At 39.9% G+C, this 25,759-nt stretch overlaps 1 protein-coding gene and 1 non-coding gene across 10 annotated transcripts in view; both read right to left on the minus strand.

Annotated features, from left to right (window-relative positions):
- The window catches only part of NARS2 (asparaginyl-tRNA synthetase 2, mitochondrial), a 138,523-nt gene extending 122,506 nt beyond the window's left edge, over positions 1–16,017 (minus strand). For 3 of the 9 annotated variants that reach the window (XM_063693424.1, XM_019037678.3, XM_055356893.2), the window contains exons 1-2: positions 7,276–7,408; positions 677–757 (exon numbers count right to left, since the gene is read on the minus strand). In XM_063693424.1, the coding sequence (XP_063549494.1) occupies positions 677–714 (38 nt within the window). In that variant the 5' untranslated portion in view covers positions 715–757; positions 7,276–7,408. Of the gene's footprint in view, positions 1–676; positions 758–3,061; positions 3,142–7,275; positions 7,417–9,782; positions 9,904–12,485; positions 12,596–15,500 lie in introns of those variants that run through there. The other 6 variants (XM_063693421.1, XM_004051882.5, XM_019037677.4 and 3 more) reach the window with 5 other exon arrangements.
- A 4,360-nt stretch (positions 16,018–20,377) lies between these two features.
- LOC115936338 (U6 spliceosomal RNA) lies at positions 20,378–20,479 on the minus strand. The gene has a single exon (XR_004071835.1). It is a non-coding gene; the product is annotated as a U6 spliceosomal RNA (small nuclear RNA).
- Between the last annotated feature and the right edge of the window lie 5,280 nt (positions 20,480–25,759).

Raw genomic sequence — 25,759 nt, forward strand, 5'->3', positions numbered from 1 at the left:
ATTTATATTTTAAAATATGACTTACGTCCACAAATATTAACTGTGGATTGAATCTGCATAAGAGAGAGCTTAAAATCCTCATTTGCCTCTTCAAATTTCTCTAGTTCAGCAATTCACAGTAACTTAAGAAAAGTAAATAGAGTGCTAAATTAAAAATTCACTCTTGGCCAGGCGTGGTGGCTCACACCTGTAATCCCAGCACTATGGTAGGCCAAGGCAGGTGGATTACAAGGTCAAGAGATCGAGACCATCCTGGCTAACAAAGAGAAACCCCGTCTCTACTAAAAATACAAAAATTAGCTGGGCCTGGTGGCAGGCACCTGTAGTACCAGCTACTCGGGAGGCCGAGGCAGGAGAATCGCTTGAACCCTAGAGGCGGAGGTTGCAGTGAGTCGAGATCACGCCACTGCACTCCAGCCTGGCCACAGAGTGAGACTCTGTCTCAAAAAAAAAAAAAAAAAAAAAATTCATTCTTACCTGTCACAGTATAAGACTGCTGGTACTACAGGAAATGAGACTGGTTTGAATTGTCTATGTAAGTTTTTCAAGGATTTTTATTGACAATTTCAGGTGCTGCTCATAGTCTTCTGTCCACAAAACTATTATTAAATTTCAAACCCTCAAATGAAAAATATTAAACAGCAATGTACCCCTCAAGATGGGAAGCAAAACTTACCTCAAGTTGAAAAAGTTCTCCAGCTCCCTCAGAGTCATTGGATGTGATTATTGGAGTATGAATATGTACAAAGCCACTGTCCTGAAAAAGAAAACCACTGTTTTCAGGATATTTGCACATTCAACAATTCCAAGAACACACATCCTCTTATAGTATTAAAATCGCACACTAAGCAAATGCTGTATCAAATCCCTCCCTAATCCCCTAAATATTAAGACTATTGAAAATCAGTTGAGTGTTTTAACTACCCACAGGGGCACAAATAATTTTAATTCAGGAACACACTTAGACATTAACTAGTCCAACATCTTCATTTCAAAGATAAGGAAGTTAAGGCCCAGACAGATTTAGTGACGTTCCACAAGTTACACAATTAGTCAGTGGCTGAGCCAGGACGAGAACCTAGGTCTTCATGCTCTCTCTTTAGTACTATATTCTCTTCCCATTTCTCTAACATTTTGGTGGTGATTTAACAAACACATACGCACACTCTAGGCTAATGCATAATGATGCTGCCCACGTTGCTAGAGGAATACAAAGCGATCAGTATAAACTTATCTTGAAATATGACCTCAATTGTAATGAACCACCAAAAAAGGAGATAGAGACTGAATAAACAAACAGCAAAAAAAGGCAGAAATGATCTTTAGCAGGTCTCTGTCATTAAACTGATGGCACAATGGACTCCACATGGCACAGGCAGTGTACTTCCTTTGCCTGAAGGAATATTCTGAGCAGCAGCAAATCCATCCATTACTGAGGTCCCCAAATGGAGCCCTTCCGAACAAAAGTCTGAGACTATTTCCATTAGTGAACCACAAAAGCTGTTGCTAGTCAGCAACTTCAAGGTTATGCTTCTTTCATTTTGACTATGGATGTAAGCAAAAGGTTACACACAATGTAGATGTTTGCAGGGTGGGACTGCAGGTAACGAAAAGTGAATTTATAATAGAAATGTAGGATAGTACATGCTTAATGCAAAATTTTGGTCTGGGAATCAATACAATAAATTCTTACATACATATCTCTGCCAAGTTTGGTGGAGTGTAGATTGTCTCCATGCATTACTAGGGACCTCCCGAATATGATCCTTCTCAAATTCAAGTATTCTGGCTATAATACAAAGTATTCAGTCAACAACTTGCCTTATGATGTGGACTGATTAAATATTCAAGCTCTAAATTAGCAGTCTCAGAAAGTATTAAAATGTACACTTAATCTGACAGCAACATGACCAGAGGTGCTGCACAGAGCACATTATAGAAAACCAATAAAATCTGATCAATAACATTACTGCATAAAATTTTTATCTCCTAGGAGCCAAGAATCATGGACATGAAACATTTCTTCCACATGAATGTAGGCAACTATGAACATGAGTGCAGTAAACAAAGAAAGGAAGTGAAAAATCCAAAGGAAACGAGGGTGGGGAAGGGGAGGTGGAGAGGGAGGAGAAAATTTAACGGCTAAACATGATTGCCCAAGTTAGAACTGGTCAAATGCCACAAGAAACAGCACTGTAAATCTTAGGAAAATAACTGAGATTTTTTTTTAAATCACACACCTAGTGGGAATTATTTTTAATACTTAACTAATGCTAAACATTACAAAAGGGCCCAGCAGCTTTCGCTGCTTTAAAACTGCTAGCAAGGCTTATCAAAGTTCCTAACGTTACCAAATGCTAATAAAGGAGAGAGTACAAAGGAAGAATAATACAGCCGTGCAAACAAAGTCCAAAAAAGTGAAAGTGGGTGGGGGAGTAAAAAGAATAAAAGGAAAGTAAATAGCAAGGAGTGGTTAAGTATTGTCAGTATGTGCCTCAAATAGGTTTCCAGTGTCACTTATTTATACTGTCCCGCAGCAAAGGGGTTCCTAAGTAGAGACATGAAGGCCAGAGAAGGGGCCAAAAATAAAAGCAAACACTTTCACCCAATTTTTCAGATTCCACCCATCACCTCCAAGTATTTAAATATTTTAATACACAATTCTAAAACCAGATATTTTATAAGGCTCTGAGTATCCCAAAATTATAAAGTTCATACATTACGGCCCATACACATCAGTAAGAGAAGACTAATAGATTATCTTTTTCTTTCACACGAAACTGAAATAACTATTATTTAATCAGAATCAACAAAAAAGGAAACATGAAAGGAATTGCTAGCCACAGGCAGGCCATAGACAACACAAAGTGACAGCAAGAAGAGATTTTAAAATTCCATAAAGAGGCCAGGAGCAGTGTCTCACGCCTGTAATCCCAGCACTTTGGGAGGCTGAGGAGGGTGAATCACCTGAGGTCAGGAGTTTGAGACTAGCCTGACCAACATGGTAAAACCCAGTTTCTACTGAAAAATACAAAAATTAGCCCGGTGTGGTAGTGCACACCTGTAGTCCCAGATACTCAGGAGGCTGAGGCAGAGGTTGCAGTGAGCCGAGATCACGCCACTGTGCTCTAGCCTGGGTGACACGGCGAGACTCTGTCAAAAACAAAAAACAAAAAACAAAAAACATAAACAGCAGTCACAGGAACTCCAAGGCATAGCAAATTGGAGACATTCTACACAAAGGTAAAGAATACTCCACATAGGCTGGGGCACAGTGGCTCACATCTGGACCCTAGCACTTTGGTTGGTCCAGGCAGGATTGCTTGGGCCTAGCCGTTCAAGACCAGCTTAGGCAACACAGTGAGATCCCATCTCTACAAAAAATACATTTAAAAAAACTAGCCAGGCACAGTGGTGCATGCCTATAGTCCCAGCTACTTGGGAGGCTGAGGTAGGAGGATCACTTGGGCCTGGGGGATTAAAGTGGCAGTAAGCCATGACTGCACCACTGCACTCCAGCCCGGACAACAGTATGAGACTTCATCTCAAAACAACAACAACAAAAATACTTCACATAGTCAGTGGCAGGCTTTGAAAACGCTGCCATACAGAGAAGAACAATCCCTGATACTCACAGGAAGAACCTCGACTCACTGAGAAAGAAAGAGCAGAATCTTTTCTACTGGCTCACTGAGGAAGACGGGAAAGTAAGTAATTCATTTTAGGAACACTTCCACTGGAATTTAGAAAAAATTGGTGCCTAAAGAGAAAATTCCTCAGTTATTTCAGAAACTTGGCTTTACTGAATGACTCATTCCTTGAGGATTCTAAATAGCCAAGTTTTAGTACATAACAAGTATGTCAGTTTTATGAGCAAACAAGGTTATACAAAAAATATTTTTCATACTCAAACCAAGAAATAAACTTAGATCCTTAAAGTGTCTTAACTTAAAAGTACTGTTCAAGTTTCCATTTTTCCCCCACATTTCTATATTTTAAGTAACAAAACTGAAACTTACGAAAATGTTTTATTTGGAAGCTTAACATCTTTTAGCAAACCCAAAGTAACAGTTCAAAGAAACACTACAAAATACTAGGTAACATATAACTATTACTTAATATGCCTTATAGTACTCCAGAAAGGGTTCTTTAAACAACTAATCCTAAGTATCACACATAAAGGTAGATAACTATCACACATAAAGGTAGGTAACAGAATTATATTCTCCAGGTCTTTACAAATACGAAGTGAATTTATTACTACTCAAAAAGTGTCTATTTCTGTAACTACTCTATCACGAATGGTGCTAAAATTCAAGTTATTTCCAACCACTTGAATTTTTTTTTTTTTTTTTTTTTTTGAGACAGAGTCTCACTCTGTTGCCAGGCTGGAGTGCAGTGGCGCAATCTCGGTTCACTGCAACCTCCGCCTCCCGGGTTCAAGTGATTCTCCTGCCTCAACCTCCCGAGTAGCTGGGACTACAGGCACGCACCACCACGCCCAGCTAATTTTTGTATTTTTAGTAGAGACGGGGTATCACCATGTTGGCCAGGATGGTCTCGATCTCTCGACCTCGTGATCTGCCTGCCTCGGCCTCCCAAAGTGCTGAGATTTCAGGTGTGAGCCACAGCGCCTGGCCATGAATGTTTTTCAAATTTCATTTTAGTAATTTTTGGCCAGGTGTGGTGGCTCACGCCTGCAATCCCAGCACTTTGGGAGGCTGAGGTGGGTGGATCACCTGAGGTCAGGAGTTAGACCAGCCTGGCCAACATAGTGAAACCCCGTCTCTACTAAAAATACAAAAATTAGCTGGGTGTGGTGGCACGCACCTGTAGTCCTAGCTACCTGGGAGGTTGTGGGAGGAGAATCCCTTGAACCCAAGAGGCGGAGGTTGCAGTGAGCCAACATCACGCCACTGCACTCCAGCCTGGGCAACAGAGTGAACTCCGTATCAAAAAAAAAAAAAAAATACACACACACACACACACACAGTATTATTATTATTATTATTATTATTATTATTATTATTATTATTATTATTATTATTGAGATGGAATCTCGCTCTGTTCCCCAGGCTGGAGTGCAGTGGCGCAGTCTCTACTCACTGCAACCTCCGCCTCCCGGGTTCAAGCAATTCTACCTCAGCCTCCCGAGTAGCTGGAACTACAGGCACACGCCACCGTACCCAGCTAATTTTTTTGTATTTTAGTAAAGACAGGGTTTCACCGTGTTGCCAGGGCTGGTCTCGAACTCCTGAACTCAGGCAATCCACCTGCCTCGGCCTCCCAAAGTGCTAGGATTACAGGTGTGAGCCACTGTGCCCAGTAATAATAATATTTTTAAGACAGGATCTCACTCTCCCAGGCTGGAGTTCAGTGGCACAAACACGGATCACTGCAGCCTCCACCTCCTGGGCTCAAGTGATCCTCCTGCCTCAGCTTCCTGAGTAGGTGGGACTATAGGCACATGCCACCATGCCTGGCTAATTATTTTTACTAGAGACCAAGTCTCACTATGTTGCCTAGGCTGGTCTCCAACTCCTGGGCTCAAAAGATCCTCCTGCCTCAGCCTCCCCAAGCGCTGGGATTACAGATGTGAACCACTGCACCCTGACTACTTTATTTTTTTATTTCAATTTTTTTAGCTTGTCTTATTTTTTAATTGTTTACATATCTCTAAAAGTTTCAAGTAATCAATGTATACAGTGTGTAGTCTACTTGTCAACACCACCACCTAGTGGCCAAAAGCCTACAAAACCTTCAGAACTAATAATTTATCAGCTGTTGAAGCCATGTGGTTAAAAAACAAAAAGGTATTTTTACGATTGTGTGGTTCAAGCACTACTGAAAATCCACATGGAAGCTGCATAGCAAAGTTTCTGACAGCATGTGTAACTGGACCCCTACAAACTATAATGGGATAACATTATATAATTTGATTTATTTTCCTTTGTCTTATCAAAAGCATACGCCTTAAAGCCATGATGTTCTTTAGCTCTTTGACCAAAAGTTAATCTGAAGGAGCTTTTTCAAGGGGCAAGAACCTTCTTGGTGAGACTGGGGCTGTGTGAATTTGGATACAGCCCAAGGGAAGTCTATAACCACTATTACACAACCTCTGCAAATTAGGTGGATCTGGAGAAGTACCACAGGAAGCCTCACAAAACCACGTGGAATAACAATAAACTTTATCTGCTGGATCACTCCTTGTCTTTGGGGCCCTCCCATCCACAGGGAGAGAAGGTCCCTTCACCTTAGCAACTTGTCAACCACATTAAACTGTGGCTTTCCCAGGTAGAGGGAAATGGTTGAGAAGCAAAGCTAAATGAGACAAAATGTCTTTAGTCATTCAATAGACCTACTTGATCAACACCAGTAACTCTTTAAAATTAGTGCTTACTTTATACAAAATATAGATCTATGACCAAGATGGAGAAACAGGAAACAACCAAAAACACTGTAAAACAACAACAAAAACAGTAACAATAAAAAGCAAACCCCATGAAACAATAGTTTTCAAGACAACAGATATCAGGCAACAAAAGCCATCTCTCTCTGAGATGGGAAACAAACATGGTAAACCCCTACCAGTAGACCAGCTTACTACCTTGAGATCTTTCAGGCCACAGCACAGGGAAGGGGAAAAAGTTAGGTAGAGCCCAGCAGACTCCCTGAGTTGAAGAGACACAACTCAGAGTCTGGAGAGACCCAAGTGGCTAGAGTTCATACGCTAGAATACCAGAGAGGAAAGAGCTGCAGAGGGCCACCTTGTAGTATTAGGTAGATCAGTGCATTTGTGTGAGGAAACTATCCAATGCCAGGGAAAGAACCATCTAAAAAGATTAGAGAAAACAGTGCCCAGTGCTCACATGCTGGCTGGAAACAATACCTGTTCCACAAACTAGAAAAACTCATCATTCTCAAGGCTGTAGGTCGGGACCTGAGGAAGGCTTTGCCTCAGTGAGGAATAAATAGTACTAGACTGAGCACTGCTACAGACCTGCTTAACAAATCACATAAGCAAGACCTCAAAGGATCAAAGCGATATCAATAGCTGTGTGCAAACCCACAGCACCCAACAAGGTAAAATTCACAATGTCTGGCACCCAAAGCTAGGTTATGCAGAGTCAAGAAACCATAACCCAAAATGAAGAGACCAATCAAAACTAACCCATAACTAACAGACATGTTAACATCAGGAGAAAAAGACACAACTGTCTTTAAACAGTTATTAAAACTGTTTAAAGGGTCAAGAGGGAACTTTTAGGATCTTACCTTAAAGAAAGAATGAATAGCAGCTGTCGCTTCACTGCGAATCCTCAATATAGAACCCAGAACGTTAGTCCTACACCTAAAGTGAGGATATTGTCGCAGGTACTCCAGAGGATGCCTCTCTTTATATTTGATGGGGAAATCCTGCCAATAAATGAAAAGAACAAATTAGAAGTCAAAAGAGATACTGTTTAATAAAATCAGTTTCCAGGGTATTTCTTAAATAGTGCTTTGGAACCAAACTAAGATCCTTTCCTTCTTTATTTCTTAATATAACTGATTTTAATCCACATTATTTCCACCAGGTAAGTGGAATGGTAGGACGGAATCAGAGACATGTAGGTTTGAATCTAGCTCTACTACTTATTAGCCAGGTAACTGAGCTAATATCACTGAAGCTCATCTGTTATTTATCAAGTTTGTATCCATTAGCTGTGAACCACTTCCTACAAATAGGCTAGGATTAATTATGCAAAATATCCACTGTTTGGCACACAGGAGTTCAAAATATTGTAGATATTAAAGATGTACACACAAGGCTGGTGTTCAATTTTAAAATTACCTATATGTCTTGAAAGCCCATATCATTCATAATCAATTGGTGCAATTCATTACTATTATCAACGTGCTACTTCCATCCATCTAGCAGAGTAGTAAAGATTTACAAAAAATTTGAAAGAAAATTATGGCTCCACATTGAAATATGTCTACACTGCTCACATTCATGTTACAAGATTAAGACAGACACATCCTTTCAGACAAAAATCAAAGTTTTAATTAAAAAGATAACAGAGAAGCTAAAAAAGAGCTACACTGGCAGCCTGTTTCTTTCAGTCTCATCCATTCTTTTTAAGTCTTGTACAAATACAAACTTTTAGGTCGTATAGAAACAAGCACTATACTTACTAAAAGTGAAAATGTGACCATATCATAATTCTAGGGGTCAGAATTCCCTAATGTTGGAATACTTCAAAATGATACTGAATCGGAGGGCTTCAGGGAAGACGAAGCCATCAACACCAACAGAAGCCAAGGAAGAACAACTTAAGAATCTAGTAGTCCCCCACTTACCCACAGGGGATATGTTCCAAGACCCCCAGTGGACGCCTAAAACCACGGACAGTATCAAACCATATAAACATTATGTTTTTTCTTCCACAACAATGGCCAGGTAGTGTATAAAGTACAGATAAGCAGGACAAAAGGATGATTCACATTCTAGGCAGGATGGAGCAGGACGGCTCAAGATTCCATGACACAATGAGAATGGCATGCAATTTAAAATTTAAGAATTATTTCTAGAATTTTCCATGTAGTATTTTGAGACCATAGTTCACCGTGGGCAACAAACCGTGAAAAGCAAAACCACAGACAAGGTTGAACTACTATAGTGAAACACATGGCAAATTTTAGTAATCACAGATCCTTCTAAAAAAACCAAAAAGAAAAATGGTTACCATCTATATTACGCTCTTGATTTCCAAATTATTCTACACTCTATTTCTCAGAAATCTTAGAACCTGATTTCTGATTTTACATCAATTAGAATTTCTTGGAAATTAAGGATGACATTTTAATAAAAATTGCATTTTCTTCTTTTATTTCCTTACATTTCTTCCTATTATACTGAAAGAATACACAACGAATTAAAATGATGCAATTTTCCTATATTTCCTCATTTTTGTTCATTAAATATTTGAAGACAGGTGTAGCAAAAACACAGAGGATTCAAATGGCTAGAATATAAATTTCAGCTGTGCCACATCAGCTCATAATGTTAAGCAAATCATTTCATCTGGCTGGGACTCATTTTCTCCATTGTAAATTTAAAGAATTTGATTAATAATCTTTTATTCTCTCTAACCTCTTTATCAAGCTTATATATACGAAGCTAACAGAAGAGTCTTGCAAAAACAGGCATAAACATGTCTTAATACAGAATTTCTTGCCTCTATTCGGCCTAAGCCTTACAATACTACTGATCGGCAACACCCAACAGAACTTTCTGTGATAAATGGAAATATTCTGTGCTATCCAATATAGTAGCCAGTAGCCACATGCAACTACTGAGCACTTGAAATGTGGGTAATGCCACTGAGGAACTGGATTTTTTTACTGAATTTTAATGGATTTAATACCAAACAGCCAAAGGTGGCTAGAGCCCACCATTATTGGATGATCGGTTCTACATCATGCAAAAGTCATTCTTGGCTTTCCTAAGAATGAGCCCACCCTGGTATATCATGGTGGCTGACTGGGCATGCTTGTAAAAGCAGCAAGTTTTAACTGTGACACACACCACAGAGATGCAAAAATCAACACTTACCCCTCACTAAGCTATCTACATAAATAATTTTTGCTACTGCCTCTACAGGTCATATGGCTTGTTTCAATTATCTGTCACAAATGAAATATATTCTAAGTTTCATCTTCCTAATAATCACACTTAAAACAGATTGCTGTCTTAATTAAAGCCTAAACAGCCTCCACAAAAGTGTCAGAAATCATACCTTGGCATCACAATTTCCAATAACTTTAATTTTTTCTGCCTTCAGTTCCACATTTTGCCTTTTGGATGGACTTTTTATCAGCTGCCCTTGTACTTCCACAGAACTCCCAAAAGTTAATTCTCTATAGTAACAAAAAACAAGATAAACAAGATATCATTATATACAACCTTCATTTTAATATCAACTTTGCAATAAGAATATTAAAATACTTAATGACAAAAGCTTTTATCCTTATCGGGTTAAATAATCTTCAGAATCTATGGATAATCTGTTGTATAAATAGAGCATAAAATTATAAAATGAATTCCATAAGCTTTAAAATGGGAATAGAGTTAAGAATTTGTATAATTAATTCAGAATTAAGAGGTTGTACAATTGCCCTTATTAAAAAGTTAGTTGGCCAAAACACTTTTTAAAAGATTACAGAATACATGGGAAAACTGCAAATCAAAATAAAATTTGCCGGGAATTCTCTGTCCTATTTTTGCAATTAAAAAAAATTTTTTTTTTACTTAGTTGACTGGTGATCTAAGCACATAAGGTGCCACTTTCTGGTTAATAAGACTAGGTTCGAGTTCAAGTTCACCCACAGATTAACTGTATGACAACTATGGAAAGTCATCTAAGCTCATTTAAGAATCATCTATCAAAAAAGGAGCTGGTAAACGATAGTACATCTGTTCTAATTCTTTTTTCTTTTCTTTAAACAGACCAGGTCTCACTATGCTGTCAAGGCTGGTCTTGAACACCTGGGCTCAAGCAATCCTCCTGCCTTGGCCTCCCAAAGTGCTGGGATTAGAGGCATGAGCCACCACGCCCAGCCCATCTGTTCTAGTTCTAACATTTCATAATTACAGTAAGTATGACAATAAGTGCCTTCCTAATAAACTATTGAAATATTATAATACAGCAATACAATAAATTTTATTAAAGTAAATAAGTCAGGAGAGTCTCCACCCAGTTTTGTTTGCTTGCTAAATATATGCTATTCTTATATAATTTATATAAATAAGATTGTCCACTATTGCATTATGGGTGGGGAAATCTGGTATACTTTCATCAACCTGAGAGGGTAATTTGAGATGCTCTGACTTAAAATATGTACTACCTGACATATATGAATACAAGTATATCCTAAGGTTTCCTGGGAATATCTCAAAGAGACAGTCATCCTACAGAAATCTAAAATCTAGGTCCCATTAGACCCATGTGATTGCTATACTGATATAATCAAAACAATTACAAAGTTTTTTAAAAGGTTACCATTAATATTAAGGCCAGGTGTGGTGGCTCATGCCTGTAATCCCAGCACCTTGGGAGGCTGAGGCAGGCAGATCACTTGAGGTCAGGAGTTCAAGACCAGCCTGGCCAACATGGTAAAATTCTGTCTCTACTAAAAATACAAAAAATTAGTCCAGTGTGGTGTCGCACACCTGTAATCCCAACTACTTGGGAGACTGAGGCACGAGAATTGCCTGAACTCATGAGGCAGAGGTTGCAGTGAACCGAGATCATGCCACTACATTCCAGCCTGAGCGACAGAGTCAGACTCTCTCCAGAAAAAAAAAAGTTACTATTACATCAGAACAATTTTTTTTTGTTCTGCCCAGTTGACCACATAGTCTCTGATCCATGAACCTATTCAATGTGTAAACAGCATTAACCCTAACAATCCCCGGAACAGCAAAGCACTCTAACAAATTAGAATAATGTTCTCTTCCTCAGAGCTGATACCTAACATTAAAATGGTGTTAGTTTTTGGTTTGGGGGTTTTTTTTGGAGACAGGGCTCTATCACACAGGCTGGAGTGCAGTGGCAAGATCTTGGCTCACCACAGCCTTGACCTCCAGGGCTCAAGAGATGCTCTAGCCTCAACCCCCCGAGTAGTGGAGATTATTGGTGCACATCACCATGTCAAACTCATTTTTATATTTTTGGTAGAGACGGGGTTTTAATATGTCTAGACTGGTCTTAACTTGACTCAAGTGATCCGTCTGTCTCGGCCTCCCAAAGTGCTAGGACTACAGGCGTGAGCCACCACGCCTGACCTAGTGTTAGTTTTAAAACCTGATGAATGAGACCATAAAGTTTCTTCCATTTATTCAACAGGCAATAATTTGTCATATTGTCAGCACTATGCTAGAGGCCAAGAATACAAAAAAGAGTGAGATGCCATTCCTAACCTCAGGAAATTAAGAGTCTAGCAGGAGGATTCAAATAGGAATACAGTTGATTGCCATTCAATGTGATACATTTTAAGACAGATGTAGGCACGGGACGCTATGGGAGCACAAAAAAGGGGTACCTGACATAATCATGGGATGGGAACATCAGATGATGCCTAACTAAGCAGGAACTATGAAAGACAAGAGAAGAAGAGGCTGTATTGGGCAGAGGCAGCAACATATACAAATGTTATTAGGAAAGAGCAGAACAGCTTAAGGGAGCCGCAGGTAATTAAGAAAGACTGAAGTGAAGCATAAGTAGGGGATATCAGCATGTGACAATGTCAAATAGAGGAGGAAAGGCCTGAGCTTGAAGGATCTTGATTCCAAATATTCGGAGTTGATCCTCAAAGCTATTAAAGCAGATCTGTTTCAAAAGATTACTCAGGGGTCCAACGTAAACACTGGAGTAGGGAAGTAAGAAGCACTAGGGGTGAAAAACAAAAATGAAAGAATTCTTTTAAAAAACAAAACTCACCTACTGTCAAGGCCTGAATCTGCAACAACCTGAAGGCTTTCCAAAGATGACCCATCATTTACATGCAGGAACAAGACTTCCTTCTGGGATCGGACAGAACGAATCCATCCCTAAGGAAGAGAAATATTTCCAATGTGAGCGTAAAACATTTTACGTTTTCATTACACATACACACACAGACTAAATGAAAGAAAAACATGTACTCACAATCCTGCCTCAACAAATCAACTTCACCAATGCAAGTTCACCAATATGCATACTTAATTTTATATGTTCCAATCACAATAGGATACACACGTTGGTATTCTATCTTTTGTTTTCGTAATAATGCACAACATTTCGAATGGATGCCTAACATTCCTTCACGTTGATGAGCCTAATTCATATAATCAATCCTCCCAATATTGGCAATTCCAGGTACTTCCTCCCAGAGCCCTGCCCTCTGGCCCAACAATAAATAACAGGGCACATATCTTGGTGCCTTTCTCAGGATGTGGGGTGCACCCTTCTTTCTGGTTTCATCTCACTGCGCTGCCCAGAAGGCATCTCCTCTTTGGTGATTCTAAATCAACAGTAATTTCCAGGTTGGGCACAGAAATCTCAGCACTTTGGGAGGCCGAGAAGGATGGATCACTTGAGGTCGGGAGTTTGAGACCAGCCTGGCCAACATGGTGAAACCCTGTCTCTACCGAAAATACAAAAATTAGCCGGGAGTGTTGGCGCTCGTTTGTAGTCCCAGTTACTGGGGAGGCTGAGGCAGGAGAATCGCTTGAACCCACAAGGCGGAGGTTGCAGTGAGCCAAGATCGCGCCAGTGCACTCCAGCCTGGGTGACAGAGCAAGACTCCATCTCAAAAAAACAAAAAAACACAAAAACTAATTTCCAAACGACTACTTTCTTACTTTCACTTGTTAAAGTTAACATTTATTGAGCACTTTGTAATGTGCTTCTATTCTAACCTCTTTATAAATATTGTGCTACTTAATCCTCAGAAAAACTTAACGAAGTGGTTATCATTTTAGAGCTGATGAAACATTATTTAGAGATGTCACGATAACCTCTCTAAATAGTCCAGGACACAGTCACCGATAAGTAGAGTTGAGATTCAAAAGGAATTTCTTACTTCAAAGTTCATGTTCTTATCAACGAGCTTTTCTGGGATGCTATTATAATTCTGCCCCATCCCCAGCTCCTCTGCCTAGGGAACACATCTTTCAGGACTTGGCTGAAATATCACCTCATGCAAGATATCTTCCTTAACCTTCTCAGTTACGTAACTTCCTGTTTTCTTATAGTTCTTTACTTACCTTACTACCAACTATCCTATTGCTAAAATTATTTGTTTTAACCATTGGAGCAGGGCTGTCCAACAGAAACATAATGTGAGTCACATGTTTAATTTAAAATTTCTTTTTGTGGCCACGTTAAACATAAAAATAGATGAAATATTTCACTTTAACCTATTATGCCCCAAATATTATGAACATATAATCAATATAAAAACATATTGAGATATTTTGCATTCTTTTTGGTTCTTCAAAATTGGTATGTATTTTACACTTATTAGCACATCTCAATTTGGACCAGACAAAGTTCAACTGCTCAGAGCCAAAAGTGGCTGGTAGCTACCATATCAGACCTCACAGGACTAAACTGAAATCCTCTAACCTGGGCAGCAGGTTCTCTTTTCATCTTTGAATTTTCTCTTGACTAGCACACAAAGTATCATTAATGTATACCCAATTAATAGACCAACAGACCTATGGAAAGAATATGGAACTCAAAGAGGAGCAGATTGGTCATACTGCTAAAAAGTAAAGGATATGTGAGGACAACAAAAATCACTGCAACAGCAAGCCATGACTATGTCAGTACAATCATGGGTGACAGAGCAAGAACCTACTCAAAAAATAAGTATTTATTATAACAACATCTGCCAGGCTTATGCCTGTAATCCCAGCATTTTGGGAGGCCGAAGGAGGAGGACTGCTTGAGTCCAGGAGTTTGAGACCAGCCTGGGCAATACAGTGAGACCCATCTTCACAAAAAACTTAAAAAATTATAGTGTGGTGGTGCATGCTTATAGTTTCAGCTACTCTGGAGGCCGAGGCAGGAGGATTGCTTGAGCCTGGGAGATGGAGGTTGTAGTGACCTGAGATCATACCACTGCGCTCCAGTCTGGGTGACAGAGCTAGACCCTGTCTCAAAAAATAAATAACCACATCAGTGTACTTCAGCAACCTAATAAGAAACAGTCAAACACCTTGTTTATTCTGCACCTCTTCTATGTGGAGCTGCTGCAAATAATATAATCAGCAAGAGAAACAATAGCAGCTAACATTTGTAGACTATGAGCCACTGTTCTAAATATCTTACTTCCATTACCTCATTTAATTTTCAGGACTCAGGGACAATTATTATCTCTTTCCATAAGAGGAAAATAAGGTGTAGAACGCATAAACGCTATGCAGAGATTTAAACCTAAGCAGCTTAACTCCAGAGCTCTTTCAAACTGCTACATTCCAGTTTTTCTCCGAATTCATTAAAAATAAATTACATGCAGACCCCCACAATAGGCACTGAGGTGGCTAAAAGTTTAAAAGGCATGGTTTGAACAAGTATTTGCTGTCAGCCATGTGTGAATACAAAGGCAGGTAAGACACGGTTTCTGCTCTCAAGGAGGGAGGTCAAGACAACCACTTTATAAACCTGGATATTCATTATAAGGGATAAAGATAGAGAAAGGGGGCTTGTTCATTTACACTTTTGGTATGATTAACAAGTTTACAGGTAATACCCTGGAATCATGAAAGCAAAGTTCCAGCGCTTTACAGTTATCGGAACAGTTTTGTGAAAAGTAATGGAAAGCAGAAAAGTGCAAACCCGCGACGCCTACACTTTTTAACTTTTCCCTGCTGGCGGTTGTGTCTGACCCGACCGTAAAAGAAAAGCTAGATGTGGATGTGCCATATAAGTCCCTACAAGAAAAAACCCACTCCCTTCCCATTCACCAACCTGGATCTTAATGCGCTCCCCACTCGCGTTCTGAGCCCCGAGAGCGTCCCGCACGCTCAGTTTGGCTGAAGGTTTGTGCTTGGGGAAGGGGGCGGAGGAACAGAAGCGCACGGACCGCAGCAGGCAGCGGACCCCCAGCATCCCGCGTCCGCCCAGGCCCTCCGCGGGAGCAGCCCAGACCCCACGGTTCGAACCCCGCCTGCAGCGGCCCTCCTTTCTCAGCTGCTCCCCTTCCGCGGCCGCAGCTCTGCTCTAAGGCACTCCAGAGCCCCTCGGCTGCGCGCTTTCTCCTTCAGGACTCCCAGCTCTGTCCCCACAGAACCTCTCCGCTTCCCACTTCCCAACGGGGCGGAATGGACAGGACACTAGGCAAACGCCAGAAAGAAACCACGTGCAGTTGGCAGCTGGGGCGCCCCACTGCCAGCGACAATTGTAAACCTACCAACAGACCCCGGGCCGCAACACGCGCAGCCGCTCCTACCACACCACGCCAACGCCGCTTACGTCATCACGCTACGGGGAAGAAGGGAGAGCATGCGTACTTGTGACCCAGGCTTAGGGAAGCGTGCGGGAGGGGGGCGGGGTCAGGAGCCGAGACGGGGCGGAGCTAATGCCCTAAGGTTGTAGAGATTATCGCTGAAAGAACGTGGGAGCACATCTGAGGGTCTTCATTTCTAAAGTTTCCAGTTGAGGCTTAGAAACTGAGAGGCAAGGAGTGACTGATGGAGAGGGAAACCGTCTCCATCAGTCAACAGTAGGGATCCAACTAAGAGGAGGCTCTTAGCTGTTAACAGGATTCGCTTGAAGAGATCAGTCGTTCCTTTCCTGAGTTCTCCGCAGAGAAAAATCAGACATAGCCCCTCTGCGCAAGTCACAGTTGTGTGGTATCAGACAGCTAAACAGACAGTTGCATAAAAGGGTGATCAGTTTGCCTGACAGCGCCTAAGCGTGGGACGCCAGAGATGGCTTCCTGGAGAAAGTAGTCCTCTGACAGATAAATAAAAGGAACTGGAGGGACCTTGCATATGGCAGGCAAGACGGTGGGAAGATGTTGCAGAGACTGGAGGAAAGTCGAGTGTTTCCTGCCAGAATCCTCCAAGTCTCCCTCTTCCCTCTGCCCTCCAACACAGCTATCTGCATTTGTTTGACCTGGAAACAATGACCCTTTTATATATTAGGCTACGTTTTATTAAAAAAAAAATTCTGTAACTCAATGACAGTCATTAAAAGGTTTTTAATCTAATTTAAAAAGTAAAACGTTTGGCCAAGTACGGTGGCTCACGCCTGTAATCCCAACTCTTAGGGAGGCAGAAGCAGGAGGATTGCTTCGGCCCAGGAATTCAAGACCGGCGCTCGCCCTCGCTGTCTCTCTCCCGCTCCCTCTCACTCTCACTCTCCCTCTCTCACTTTTACCTTACTTAAAGTTGCTGCTATTATTATACCCATTTTACAAATGAGAGAACTTACTCACAGAAAGGCTAGATGACCTACTTAAGGATACACATTCCCTAAGTGTGAGATTTAAACCCAGAAGTGCTGGCTCTATGCACTTAAGCAGTATGCTGTATTACATAGTGTCCCAAGGTGATCTGTTCCATCAAGGAGCTCATGCTTTAGAGATGGAGACAAGCAAGAAAAGAGACTACTGAAATATAAACCAGTAAGTGCACACATAGATGTATGAGTTGTCTGCATTTGTTTGGACTGAAAAGTCACCCTTATATATTAGGCTACCTCTTAAATTTATCCAAAAAATTATTTTTGATATTTTATCCAAATATTACATTGGATAAAATATAATAAAATTATAATATATACATGTATCACAATTTTATATTTTATATAATATAAATGTGTTCCCTGGTTCTTTTAATTAAAATTTTAAATATAATAAAATTATAATTATAAATTATATAATTAAATTATAATATATTGGATATATTATATATTATATACTTATGATATAAAATATGTTGGATAAAATATAATATAGTCTAGAGAAGGAGAAAATTAAGCTGAATTTTTGAAGTGGATCAATATTTTGCCAGGTAGGCATGTAAGAAAATTTCCTGCCAGAAGGTGAACACAGAAGGTTGCCAGGAGGGCAAATGGCCTGGAAAAATTGTAAAATCATTCTTAAGACAGGCTAGAAAATATCTCATCTGAAAATACTTGATGTTGGAGGTGGAACCTAGTGAGAAGTGTTTGGATCATGGGGGCCTCATGAAGGCCTTGGTGCCACCCTTGCAGGAGTGAATTCTCAGTCCATTAGTTTTTGCAAAGCTGATTGTTGAAAAGAGCCTGGCACCCCCCTCCCTCTCTCTTCCTTCCTCTTTCGCCATGTGATGTTTGCTCCCCTTTGCCTTCCTGAATGGCTGAATGACTACAAACCTTGACATTATTTACTTTGAGTGGAAGCAGATTCTGGTGCGATGCTTCTTGCACAGCCTGCAGAACTGTGCAAATAAATGAATACACTTCTTATCGATCAAAAAAAATATATAGGCCAGGCGCAGTGGCTCACGCCTGTAATCCTGGCACTTTGGGAGGCCAAGGTGGGCAGACTGCCTGAGCTCAGCCTGGGCAACATGGTGAAACCCTATCTCTACTAAAATATAAAAAATTAGCTGGATGTGGCAGCATGTGCCTGTAGTCCCAGCTACTCGGGAGGCTGACGCAGGAGAATTGCCTGAACCCGGGAGGCAGAGGTTGCGGTAAGCTGAGATCACGTCACTGCACTCCAGCCTCAGCAACTGAGTGAACTCTGTCTCAAAAAAAAAAGAAAGAAAAGAAAAAAAAACTTGGGCACTTCTTGAACCTTGAGAAAGGAAAAATGGAAACTTGCAGCCAATGCCTTCAGAATTATGCAGCTATGGACTTTTAAGGGAAAAAAAGTTCGTTGGTTCAAAATCTGGGGAACAAGACAGTCTGGGGTACATAACAATGATGTTTATCCCAGTGAAAATCTTTTCTTTGCCTATGCCTACCCTGTCCAAGTGATCAAAAGTAGTAACCAGTTGGTTCATTTCTTACTCATGCCATTTTTCTGTCTTGCCTTCTGCTATGGCTTGGATATGATTTGTTTGTCCCCACAAAAACTCATGTTGAAATTTAATCCCTGATGTGGTGGTGTTGGGAGATGAGGCCTAATGGAAGGGGTCTGGTGTATGGGAGCAGATCCCTCATGAGTGGCTTGGTGCTGTTTCCCTGGACTGCATGAGTTCTTGCAAGAATGGGCTTGTTTCCACCACAGTAGGTTGTTATAAGGCCAGGATGCCCCTCAGGGGTTCCCCTTTTTGCACATGTCCACTTCCCCTTTGACCTTCTTCACCACGTTGTGATGCAGCACGAAAGCCCTCACCAGAAGCCAGGGCCATGCCCTTGAACTTCTCATCCTGTAGAACCATGAGCTAAATAAACCTCTTTTCTTTATAAATTGCCCAGTGTCAGGTATTCCTTTACAGCAACATAAAATGGGCTAAGGCACCTTCTTTCTCTCCCAACTCCCCCACTCCAGGGAACAATGTGCAGCTTAAGAACTGGAGTCTGAGTCCCAGAGAGTGAGGCTCCTGCCTTCCTTTACCCTCTCACTACTTGTTTAAGCGAAAAGGTCAATTATGTTCTTAGCAGGGGACCACTGCCCCAGTATGTTGAAGACAAGGGAAAAAGTTTACTATACAACTTATGCTTCTGGTGCTCAGTTCAAACCATCCCCTGTGTCTTGTGCTATATCAAATCACATCATCTTCTTGTTTATTTTTGTTTTCACTGTTGGCTTGACACCTTCCCTTTTAGATTCATCACCTTCCAGACAGGAGCGCAAATGATGTTTTTAATATGAATATATAGTTGACCCTTGAACAACATGGGTTTCAGTTGTGCCAGTCCACTTGTATGTGAATTTTTTTCAATAAATATATTGGAAAATTTCTTGGAGATTTGTGACAATTTCAGAAAACTTACTAATGAACTGTGTAGCCTAGAAATATCAAAGCATTTAATAAAAAGGTCATGAATTCACAAGATACATGTAGTTACTAGTCTATTTTATCATTTACTATCATAAAATATACATAAGTCTATGACAAAAAGTTAAAATTGGCTGGGCGTAGTGGCTCATGCCTGTAATCCCAGCACTTTGGGAGGCCGAGGCATGCAGATCACTAGAGGTCAGGAGTTCAAGACCAGCCTGGTCAACATGGCGAAACCCCATCTCTACTAAAAATACAAAAATTAGACAGGCATTGGCCAGATGCGGTGGCTCATGCCTGTAATCCCAGAACTTTGGGAGGCTGAAGTGGGTGGATCACCTGAGGTCAGGAGTTCGAGACCAGACTGGCCAACATGGTGAAATCCCGTCTCTACTAAAAATACAAAAACCAGCCGGGTGTGGTTGCAGGTGCCTGTAATCCCAGCTACTGGGGAGGCTGAGGCAAGAGAATCGCTTGAACCTGGGCAATGAGCTGAGATCAAACCACTGCCCTCCAGCCTGGGCGACAGGGCAAGACTCCATCTCAAAAAAAAAAAAAAAAAAAAAGAAAAACGAAAAAAAATTAACCAGGCGTGGTGGCACATGCCTGTAATCCCAGCTACTCAGGAGGCTGAGGCAGGACAATTGCTTGAACCTGGGAGGTGGAGGTTGCGTTATGTCACTGCCCTCCAGCTGAGTGATGGAGTGAGACTCTGTCTCAAACAAAACAAAACAAAACACCCACGGACCTTGCATGGTGCTATTCATAGTTGAGAGAAATTGCTATAAGACATGCAACCTTAAGCTTTAACAAATAGGGCCAAATTTTTTCCAAAGTGTCACCAGTGTGACCAGCCATATATGAGAGTTTCAGTTGCTTTACGTTCTTGTCAACACTTGATCTTTTTTTAATGTGGAACACTTCATAAATATATGTGTCATCCTTGAACGGGCCATGCTAATCTCTGTAACCTTTCAATTTTAGTATATATGCTGTTTAAATGAGAATAATACTTGGTCTTAATCAAACTTGCTCTAGTAGCCGTATTGGTGGGGAAGTGGTTGTATCCACTGCTGTTTTAATTTGCATTCCCCTGATTATTATTTTTGTTTGGCAGCTTTTCAGTGTTTATTTTCATTGGACTTTCTTCTTGGTAAATTGACTGTTTACATCTTTTGCCCATTTTTCTATTGAAAAATGAGTAGTCTTATTTTTCCTAAAGACTACTTTTATTGAGTAGTCTTTTTTCTTATTAATCTATATAAGTTCTTTTGTCCATGTTTTAGTTATGAGTTCTTCTCAGTTAGGTGCATTGCAATATTCAACCACTCTGTGGGTTGTCTTTTCTATGGTGTATTGTGAGAAAATGGCTGAATGACAGCAAATCTTGAAAATATTCGATCCTTTTCTTAAGAAAGAGTGAATAGTTCTTGAAGAAAATTATTAAGACATTCAAGCATTAGTCTTTATATTTCTTCTGGCAATGTAAGACCAGTGCTTTTGCCATGTCTCCTGTTATTCTTTAGAAAATGGTTTCTTTTCCTAATTTATATTTCCTTACATTTTTTTTGTTCTTGTTGCACGGTTAATGACCTTCTCCACAATTTTTATGTGGTGATCTTCAAGGAACAATTTTAAAGTTTAGAATTCCACTGTACATTGTTGGAGACTGATTCTGGCTGTTTGCAAATATTTTTGTATATGATTAACCTCTACACCGGCAAACAAGATAACTCAAAAAAGAAAAATCATATATTTTCTTTTGAATTACACAAAACTTCAAAGGTTGAGATTCGCTTTTTAAAATTTCTCTTTATTGCTGCTGGGTGCCATGGCTCACGCCTGTAATCCCAGCACTTTGGGAGGCTGAGGCAAATGGATTGCTTGAGGTCAGGAGTTTGAGAGCAGACTGGGCAACATGGCAAAACCACATCTCCACCAAAAATACAAAAAATTATCCAAGTGTGGTGGTGTATACCTGTGGTCCCAGCTACTCAGGAGGCTGAGGTAAGAGGATCACCTGAGTCCAGGAAACGGAGGTTGCAGTCCATGAGCTATTGCACCACTACACTCCCACCTGGGTGTGGTTGACAGAGTAAGACCTGTCTCAAAAAATAAAATAAAATAAAATTTATCTTTATTGCATACACAGTGTATTAATCCATTTTCATGCTGCTGATAAAGACATACCCAAGACTGAGTAATTTATAAAGAAGAGGTGGGTTTTTTTGTTTGTTTGTTTGCTTTTTGTTTTTGTTTTTGTTTTTTGAGACGGAGTCTCGCTCTGTCACCCAGGCTGGAGTGCCAAGGTGAAATCTCAGCTCACTGCAACCTCTACCTCCCAGGTTCAATTGATTCTCCTGCCTCACCATCCTGGGTAGCTGAGATTACAGGCATGCACCACCATGCCTGGCTAATTTTTGTATATATGTATTTTTAAATAGAAATGGGGCAGCACCGTGTTGGCCAGGCTGGTCTCAAACTCCTGACCTCAAGTGATCTGCCCACCTCAGCCTCCCAAAATGCTGGGATTTACAGGCATGAGCCACTGTGCCCAGCAACGAAAAGGAGGTTTAATGGACTCACAGTTCCACGTGGCTGGGGAGGCCTCACAATCATGGCAGAAGGCAAAAGGCATGTCTTACATGGTGGCAGACAAGAGAGAGAACTTGTGCAGGGGAACTCCCATTTATAAAACCATCAGATCTTGTGAGACTTATTCACTGCCACGAGAACAGCATGGGAAAGATCCGCCCCCATAATTCAATTACCTCCCACCGGGTCCATCCCATGACATATAAGAATTGTGGGGAGCTACAGTTCAAGATGAGATTTGGGTGGAGACACAGCCAAACTATATCATGCAACTTCATAATGAGCACTCTGTCTTATCCTTTTACTATTACGTCTATATTATCCAGCATTTTCTATTAATGAGACAGAAAAGAATGGACAATTGTTTCCAGTTTCCAAAAATGTTATATGTGAAGAAAAAATGCTTCTGAAACAGTAAACTCTACAAATGATCAGATTATTTTTTAGGGGGTAGTACTTTATAACTAATATAGTTTAAGTTTACAACTGTGAACAAAAACTTGATCGACCTTTGGTCAGTATTATTATTGTATTAAAATTTTCTACAAATTAAACATTTTTAAAAAGGAAAAAAATGTCTACAGTCCCACATCCCTTTATTGCCTGCAACGTGGGCAGATTACTCTCACTGCCCCGCTCTTGGTATGTCTCTGCTGGCAAGTATGATATTTTCTGTAAACTTTTGGCAAATACTTTGTCACCTAAGAAAGTTCCCTGCTGTTCCTGAGGGGTTACTACTCACCCAGTATATGGTCAGCTCTAACTACATAATGTCATGAAGAATGAAGGATATATTTGGAAAAGAATGTAGTGTGATTAACAATCTGTAAATTCTAAACTTGAGAAAGTTTTATTCCTATGGCAAAGAATCTGGAAAAGATGTTATCCTGAAATCCGTGCAGCCATCAGCATTCACCATTGGTCTAAAACTAACAGACAATCCTGTAAGCACTTAAAGACACAGAAAGGAGATGAATTTATGCACTGGTTTTTCAAGCACGAAGATAATTAACAATGACTCTGTACATTTGTTTAAACTTCTTTCAGAAGAGGCTTGTGAAAGGTATATTAGAACGACAATGGCAAGCTGATTCTACTTTTACCTGGATGTTTCCATTAATAGGTGTATTCCTTTAGCAGAACATTCTTGAATTCCACCAATCCCTGTGAACAATAGTAAAGAAGAGTCACAACATGCTTTCCCTGAAAATGGATTTATCCTACTCTTTTCAAGCTTTACTTTCAGACTCATGTGCATTGACAGACACTAAAAAGGTAAAATCTTTATTTTCAATGTATTAAACAATTTAACATTTCTTACTAGAGTATGATATACAGTATATCAGGAAAGAGTATGACATATATGCACTAATCATAAATTATACAAAAGTCATTGATTCAACTCCCATTTTTGTAATATTCTAATGTTTACTAACTTGGGAGAAGCCCAACAAAATTATAAAGTTTAGTTTACTTTTCTTATTGACTGGTTATGGTAGCCAGCCTTTAAGATGGCTGCAATGATTCTTGCTTCCTGTTATTCACACCCTTGCATAGTCTTCTGTGACATTAGTCATATAGGATTAGTTTATGTAACCAGAAGAATACAGCAGATATGCTGGTGTGTGACTTCTGAGGACAAGTCATAAAAGACATCACTCCTTCTGCTTTCCTTTCTTGGATCACCTGCTCTGGGGGTACTAAGTCCCATATTGTAAAGATACTCAACTAACCCTAAGAAGATGTCAATGTGGCAAGAAACTGAGGCATCCTGCCGATAGTCAGGGCCACCTTGAGATATGTGCATAAATCATCTTAAAAGCAGGTCCTCTACCCCTGTCAAGCCTTTGGATTACTATAGCTCCAGCTGATCTTGACTGCAACCTCATGAGAGACCCCTAGCTAGAATCACCAAGCTAAGCCATCCCCAAACATCTGACCCACAGAAACTGTGAGAATAATAAATATTTACTATTGTACTAATGCATATGTTTTGGGATAATTTATTATACAGCAATAGCCGACTTACACACTAGATAAATGTATCTCTTTTCAGCTTAATGTGGAACATTGGCCGTCACTAATTTTCCCCTCTTTTCTCCCAGGATAAGACACACTTTTGTTAATAACACTGGCTCATAGTGGTAGAAGGGGTGGGGAGTAGGGGGATAAATCCGAATTCCTTGAGATTCCTTCTAGAAAAGAAAAACACAATTTCTTAACACTCAGATACTCTTCCTTGGGGAATATAAGAATTTCCTCCTCATTCTCTGGGAATCAGTGATGTGAAATATTAACATACAGTTGAAAAACAGGTTTTCTCCTTAAAATCCAGTTTCATTGTAGATATTTCTGACAGTGTGAGTACATCTACTGCTGGCAGTGTAGGGCTTGCCTTTAAAATTGGACTTCTTTGAGAAAAGCAAGGGAGGCTTGTATCCCTTTCAAAAGAAGAAAAAAATGGTCTGTTACATAGTTATATTGGAAGAGAAGCCATTGAGATAAATGCTAAAGTTTGTACAAATATACTGTATTTGCTCATTGCTTCTTTCTATCCCTTGGTTTGAGTTCTACATTTTAGAATAATATAGAAAACCTTTTTATTAACTTTGTAAGGACTCTGTGAGTATTTGAATTACTATGCCCTAAAGTTAAACATCTCTGTTTTATTATCCACTGTCCAGTTAGCATTGGAGCTCCCATCTGTGGCTGGGACCCTGTGTTTCCTGGAATCCTCTTCCATTTGTGATTCCAGATTGGTTTTCCAATAAGAGAAACTCATTAGTTTTCAAAGCAAAAGACATTCTCCTTAGAAGGTAGTGGTGGTTGGTCATGGCAACTTCCTCAGGCTCAGTAACTTTACAGGCATCTCCATTTTGTTTTTCTACTTTTGCAAATATATGTGACATGGTGAAAAAGTCTAATATTCACATAATTTGAGTTTCATAAGGAGAGTAAAGAGAGACATAATTAGAACAATACTTGAAGAGCTCATAGCCACGAATTTTCAAAACTGGTAAAAGACTTCAAACCACAGACTCAAGAAACTCTACAAACACAAGCAGGATAAAAAACAAAAACCAAAACACTCTATTCCTAGGCACATAGTAAAACTCCTGAAAACAAAAAGAAAAGAGAAAATCTTAAAAATAGTTTCACTAAATTCAAAGGAGTAATAAATAAGACAGACAGCTGACTTTTCAAAAGCAATTATGGAACCAAAAGACAATAGTGGTATCTTTAAAATTCTGAAAGAAAATATCTGCCAACCTAGACTTCTATACCTGAGAAATATCCCTCAGTAGTGAAGGCTAAATAAAAGAGGTTTCAGATAAACAAACGCTAAGACAGTTTATTATTAGTAGACCCACACTACAGAGGTCTTCAGGCAGAAGGCAAATAATCCCAGAGAAAAGTGTGAAAACTCATGAAGGAATAAAGAACAGTGGAGGGTAAAAGTGGGTAAATCTAAACAAATATTGACTGTATAGAACAATGATAACAATGTCTTGTGAGGCTAAAAATACATATAAAATTGAATATACAACCCCAATAGCACAAAAATCAGGAAAGAGGTAAATGAAATTAAAGCATTGTAAGATCCTTGCATTGGATGGGAAATAGAAAACTAGTTTAGAGTAGATTTTTATTGTATCAAGAATGTACACTGTAATAATTACTATAAACAGAAGA

This window comes from Gorilla gorilla, chromosome 9 (assembly GCF_029281585.2).
Source record: "Gorilla gorilla gorilla isolate KB3781 chromosome 9, NHGRI_mGorGor1-v2.1_pri, whole genome shotgun sequence".
Classification (NCBI taxonomy): Eukaryota; Metazoa; Chordata; class Mammalia; order Primates; family Hominidae; genus Gorilla; species Gorilla gorilla.